Raw genomic sequence first — 6175 nt, forward strand, 5'->3', positions numbered from 1 at the left:
ATCATCGGCGATGGCTGGCTTTCAGTCTCTTGAGCATCTCACAATAAAAAGCACCGTTGACAGTTTGGCCATGGGGTACGCCCCTGACGTCGAAAAACACAATCAGCATGGCTTTCACCTTCGATTTGCTTATGTGAGCCTTTTTGGACATGGGGATGCTGCAGTGGCCATTAGGCACTCATGCTTTTTGTCTCCGGGTCGTACTGAAACACCCAGGCTTCATGTCCAGTGATAACATTATCTAAAAATTCCGGGTCAGCTTCAAGGCTCTGGAGATGGTCTTGGCATGCGTCCACACGTGTTTGTTTTTGAACGTCTGACAAAATCTTCGGGACCATCTTAGCGCAGATCTTCCTCATCGATAATTCTTTGGTGATGATGTTGTGCATTGTCATTTCATCAAGTCTAAGGTCGTCTTTTATCATCCTGACACTCATCCCACGGTCGGTGTTCAATAACAATAATAGCTCTTCACTCATCTGAAAACCTAGGCTTTTGACAGGCAATCATCGCTGTAGGCTTGCCCACACATATCCAACGTTTCCATAACCGATTTTCCTAGTTTCACACATAACTTGATAGCGTAACGTTGCTCGATCGTATGCTGCATGTTGCGCCATGACCGACAACTTTGCGCCGTGTCCACTCAACACACGATGCTGCCGAGACAAGAGCCCGCAGGCGAGTGGCAAGGCGCTCGTTTTCGGCCAGACACCCCCCCCCCCCCCTCCACCATCTCCAATCAATCCCTCCAGGCGAGCGCGCACTGCGAAGTACAGTCACGTCAGTAGAAAATCAGTCTCATGACTTTTTATACAAACCCTGTACTGCTGGAGTCTACGAAATCGTCTGCGAGTGTGGACTAGTGTGTGTAAGCAAGATGGGCGACCGACTAGTACACGGATTTTCATGTTCAGATGAACATGAAAATACATTCGTCTAAGACAACTCCCCAAGCCAGCCGTGGAGAAACACAAGGATCAGTGTAGTAAACAAACAGTACAGGTATTTCAAGAACCCCGCACACTGGTGACACAGCCACTTACATTGACGAGGAAAATTAGAAAGGCTATATAAATAGCGAAGCGACCTGCTACCTTGAATAGAGAAGATGGTTACAGGCTTCCATCGTCTTGGCTGCCAGGTGTTGAGCGCTACCAGCAGAACGACCAGCAGACCTGCCGTGGCGTCTCAGTGTGGTAGGGTTCTAATTGTGCTATGGGACAGCAGCTTTCACATAGCAAGACTTATAGGCGCCCTGGAGGCCACAGCAGTCGCACGTACACAGAGTACTGGCACACCTCAGTCGCCATAAGACATCAGGTAAACAGCGCTATGTCACAACTGCTGCCCGTTTCTCATTTGCCTAGCTTCACAAATGACAAGAAATAAAGCAAACACTAATAAAGGTTGTCTAACGCCCTCCTCCTCATCCTCAATACCCTAACAGATCACGAAAACAGCTTCTTCCACTAGTGTACAGGAATCAAAGCTCTTCTCATTCACAGTAAGGGTTGGAGTCACTTAACTCGCAGTAACTGACTCGCTAGAAGCTACTGTTCTAGATTTGGAATCTGTTAGTCAAAACGGCTCTGTTGTCGCATTGGACTGTCACCACCACCATGACACCGATTGCCAGCAGTGTGGCTGTGAGGTCAGCTTGTTCTGTCGCAGACGGACCCTACCGCCATACCCGGATTACTATATGACGACCAAGGCTTCAGAATGACCCGGTCCGTAACCACTGTCACAACAAAAACAGCCGCAGTCTACACAACACCATCTGCTACCTGGTCAGCAACATGGGCAACAACTACCTTGCGAACATACGCAGAGTCTGTTAATAACACTGCAACACCAGCCACATCATCGCCAGCAGCGCCATCAGTCGCAGCACACCAGCAAGAGCAGCAGCCACAGCCACAGCATCACCTGGAGCAGCCCCGACACTGCCGGCCACAACATTAGCAACGCCGCAGATACCGATACCAGCAGGTAAACATACCCTACACCCAGTCATCCCGCAATCTCCCTTCCACATCCAGCCTCACACTGGCACTAAAACTAACAAAAGGCCGAGTGCCAGCGATCATCAGTGTCAAACTCCCAAATTGTTTCAAATGGCTCTGAGCACTATGGGACTTAACATCTATGGTCATCAGTGCCCTAGAACTTAGAACTACTTAAACCTAACTAACCAAAGGACATCACACAACACCCAGTCATCACGAGGTAGCGAAAATCCCTGACCCCGCCGGGAATCGAACCCGGGAACCCGGGCGTGGGAAGCGAGAACGCTACCGCACGACCACGAGATGCGGACGTCAAACTCCCAGGTACTGATGGCATGCAGGTCGAAATCATCTCACAACAGCAACACCTAGTACCTTCCTTTCCGCTTTTGGTGAGCAGATTTGACCCCAAATTTCTCAATCCAAAGACACTCCTACTAACTCACATTCAGCGCTACATACTAACAATGCAAGTACAGCAACTCATCCCTATGAGAAATTCCATCATTAAAACTAACGATCCTCATTCCCATTCACCCATCGTCGAAATTATTCCCTCTTTTGGAGGGAATTCTATCATTACAACCCTTACAAACTCTCCACCTAAACAATCCCAGCCTCCATGCCGACCCCCCCCCCCCCCCCCCACATCAACAGCAGTGATCAAAAAGATCAACTTAGAATACACCGACGAGGAGATCGAAAGCGAACTCAACTCGAAACCAGGAAACAATGTGCGCCAGGCACTCCATATTCAAAGAGATAATGGACCTCGCTTCTAAATAAAAGTGTTCTGAGTATCACCTGACACCATTGACACATTTATCAAATGTGGGGCCTTGATTTATTGCAGGAAGCTTCCTGTAGAAGTTTCTCAATCCATTACCCAAACAAAGAGGTTTCATTGATGCCTCCAATACAATGACCATCTGACACAAAATTGCAGCCTTTAAAAACTATTCCAGCAGTACTTTCGTGAACTTCCTTCATTTTGCACAAGTCACAATTACATTTTTTCAATTTATGAGCCAAGTCGTTAACTCTTTTTTGAACAATCCGACTTAATTTTCCGAATGATTCCTGCATACGTAAGAGAACGTATTGGAGTGTTTTCCTGATACAGTTACAGTGTGGTGTGCTGTGAAGAAATGACTGATCTTGTTCAAATCTATTTTCGCTCCTTGTTCTGTAGGTTGACTGGTACTTGCAGAGGGACTGATTGATAGTGATTACATAATCGACGTGAAAATTAGGGGTGAGTACTTTCGTCTGTATTTGGAATCATTCCGTAGCTATACAGTTCAAAATGGCTCTGACCACATCTGAGGTCATCAGTCCCCTAGAACTCAGAACTACTTAAACCTAACTAACCTAAGGACATCACACACATCCATGCCCGAGGCAGGATTCGAACCTGCGACCGTAGCAGTCGCGCGGTTCCGAACTGAAGCACCTAGAACCGCTCGGCCACCGCGGCCGGCAGCTATACAATTATTTGGAATTTTTAATACGTACTACTTTCAAATAATTTTGCATGCCGCATGCTACTTAATGATATTCTGTACGATGAAAGTGAAAGTGAAAGGGTCCACGGGCAGTGTTTGAAACCGTACCCAATGGTCGTTGCCGTGAACCTTAGCTCCTGCATCACACTCGGTCGCTCGAAGTACAATTATAATTACGGATAGAGGAGATACGCATTAAACTTCAACACTGATACTGTCGGGAACTACGGGTTGGTTCTAATGGCCCTGAGCACTATGGGACTTAACTTCTGAGGTCAAATGGCTCTGAGCACTATGCGACTCAACTTCTGAGGTCATCAGTCGCCTAGAACTTAGAACTAATTAAACCTAACTAACCTAAGGACATCACACACATCCATGCCCGAGGCAGGATTCGAACCTGCGACCGTAGCGGTCACGCGGTCCCAGACTGAAGTGCCTTTAACCGCACGGCCACACACTTCTGAGGTCATCAGTCCCCTTGACCTTAGAACTACTTAAACCTAACTAACCTAAGGACATCAACACATCCATGCCCGAGGATTCGAACCTGCGACCATAGCGGTCGCGCGGTTCCAGACTGTAGCGCCTAGAACCGCTCGGCTACTCCGGCCGGCAGGGGGAACCACGGGCAATCGAATGAAAAGCCGTTTGCCTTATGCGCAGTACAGGTCCCTTTACAACATACCTTAGACTGATCCGATCCGTAATTAACAGGTCTGATGGTCCCCTAGTTAGTGTGGGACGACATGTGTAACTTACATTCCAAAGTCCCTGCGTATGTATGGTAGCTTATAGAAGGTCTGATTGGTAATTTAGTTTCCTAATATTTTACTTCCTCCCATTTCCTCCTTTTCAAACAGATCATCTCCTGGCGACGAGGCGAAACCGATAATGATGCCAATTTTGCGATCCTAGACGGATGCGAATAGTAAAAATTTTACAAGAGTGTCCCGGTGTGCCTAGTCTGTGTGAGAATTTTCCAGAAGACGGCGACTTTCTCACCTCTGTTGCCGGCGGACCGGCGCGGACAGAGAGAAGGCAACTGCTGATTACCAAAATCGACGCCAGCAACATGATCTGCGACTACTGCAGCTGTGTGCTTCGCTACCACGCAGATAACTGGTACCGCAGCGGCTGGAGCCGCGCACGTGAAGGAGTGTGGAACAGGAAGTTCAGACAAATAAAGATCGCGTGTCGCAACGTCGTAGCAGAGTGAAAGCCATACTGCGTCACTCCTGTTTATTGGTATTATATCTGTCACGCATCTTGTTATGCTGCAAGATATTACAGTGCTTTTCTTGCTGCGCAGTAAACGCATTTCTGTGGCTTTAAGCTTTGTAGCACAATAATGTTTAACTCGTACTGTAGATTATCCAATTGCAGATTATGTGGTTTTCGGATTATCTGTCCATATTTCGGCGATTTCTGAGGAAATAAATACAAAGACTGACGTTTAGTATCACAAGTAAAACGAATTTTTTCACTTATAATACGCTGTCAAGGCACCTGACTTAGTTATACCACCAGAAGAAAGTACAGACTGCAACCCCAACGTCGGGTATGCTTGAAATACACTGATCAAACAAAACATTATGAGCACTGTTCAGTGCGAGATATAGTGCTGCCTGGTAGTGTTACGGTAACGCAACACTCTCTGATGAAAAGAGTACTACACCCCTGCAGTGTAGGCAAATTAGACTTTTGCTGGTCAACAAATATGCACAAACTGGAAATAATTTCTAGGCGCTACAGTTTGGAACCGCGCGACCGCTACGGTCGCAGGTTCCAGTCCTGCCTCGGGCATGGATGTGTGTGATGTCCTTAGGTTAGTTAGGTTTAAGTAGTTCTAAGTTCTAGGTGACTGATGACCTCAGAAGTTAAGTCCCATAGTGCTCAGAGCCATTTTTATTAATAATTTCAGTCGATGTTATGGATCCAAATAAGAGATAGATGAGTTTACGACGATTTCTGGCTTATGCTAAACATTTGTGGAACGAGAAACTACGAAATCTTTGGACCTTTTTCAATTTTTTGCTTATGCATCAAAAACGATACGTCATACAGAAAATTCTCAAAATACCGCAACGAAAGAGCATAAAATTACGCGTAGAGTGCCCTATTTAGAAGTTAAAAGCGCTTCAGCTGTTTAGCCTCAATCGATCGCCAAACAGCCACAATTTTTACCAACTCGCCGGAAAAGGGAGTTATGCTCATGTTCCAATGTCTGTAACTTAAAAACGGATGCTCCAAATGAAATGTGTCACTTATGAAATTTGGGGACCATCGAGAAAGAGCTCCTAAATTTAAAAACTGACTCACTAATTTGCAAATATATTAATAAAAACTTGAAAGTATTCGTAGCGCTAAATTCCTGCAAACAGCCAAACCTCCAAACGTCAGACAGATCGGCACCAAACGTTGTACATGGCAGAGTATCGACCAAAACTCCGATATAATTTGTGCTATGCGCTATCGCCCAAGACAAAGTGCGTAAACAGTAAGTACGGAGCATAGGAAAAGCATAACTGTGAATGACCCTCGTATACAACTTGAGCGTGGAAGTCGGTAGGGTTTCGTTTCTTGTACCGAGAGTCCCGAGTTCGAGCCTTCGTCATGTCAGTTTTTGTACATAAACAACTGGAACGGAAGAATAAA

At 46.2% G+C, this 6175-nt stretch overlaps 1 protein-coding gene across 1 annotated transcript in view; it reads right to left on the reverse strand.

Annotated features, from left to right (window-relative positions):
* Window positions 1–4678, reverse strand: part of LOC126100893 (uncharacterized protein CG3556-like) — a 38039-nt gene extending 33361 nt beyond the window's left edge. The window contains exon 1 of the mRNA XM_049911560.1: window positions 4523–4678. Within this exon, the coding sequence (XP_049767517.1) occupies window positions 4523–4594 (72 nt within the window). The 5' untranslated portion in view covers window positions 4595–4678. The remainder of the gene's footprint in view (window positions 1–4522) is intronic.
* Window positions 4679–6175: the final 1497 nt, after the last annotated feature.

Source organism: Schistocerca cancellata, chromosome 9 (genome assembly GCF_023864275.1).
Source record: "Schistocerca cancellata isolate TAMUIC-IGC-003103 chromosome 9, iqSchCanc2.1, whole genome shotgun sequence".
Taxonomy (NCBI): Eukaryota; Metazoa; Arthropoda; class Insecta; order Orthoptera; family Acrididae; genus Schistocerca; species Schistocerca cancellata.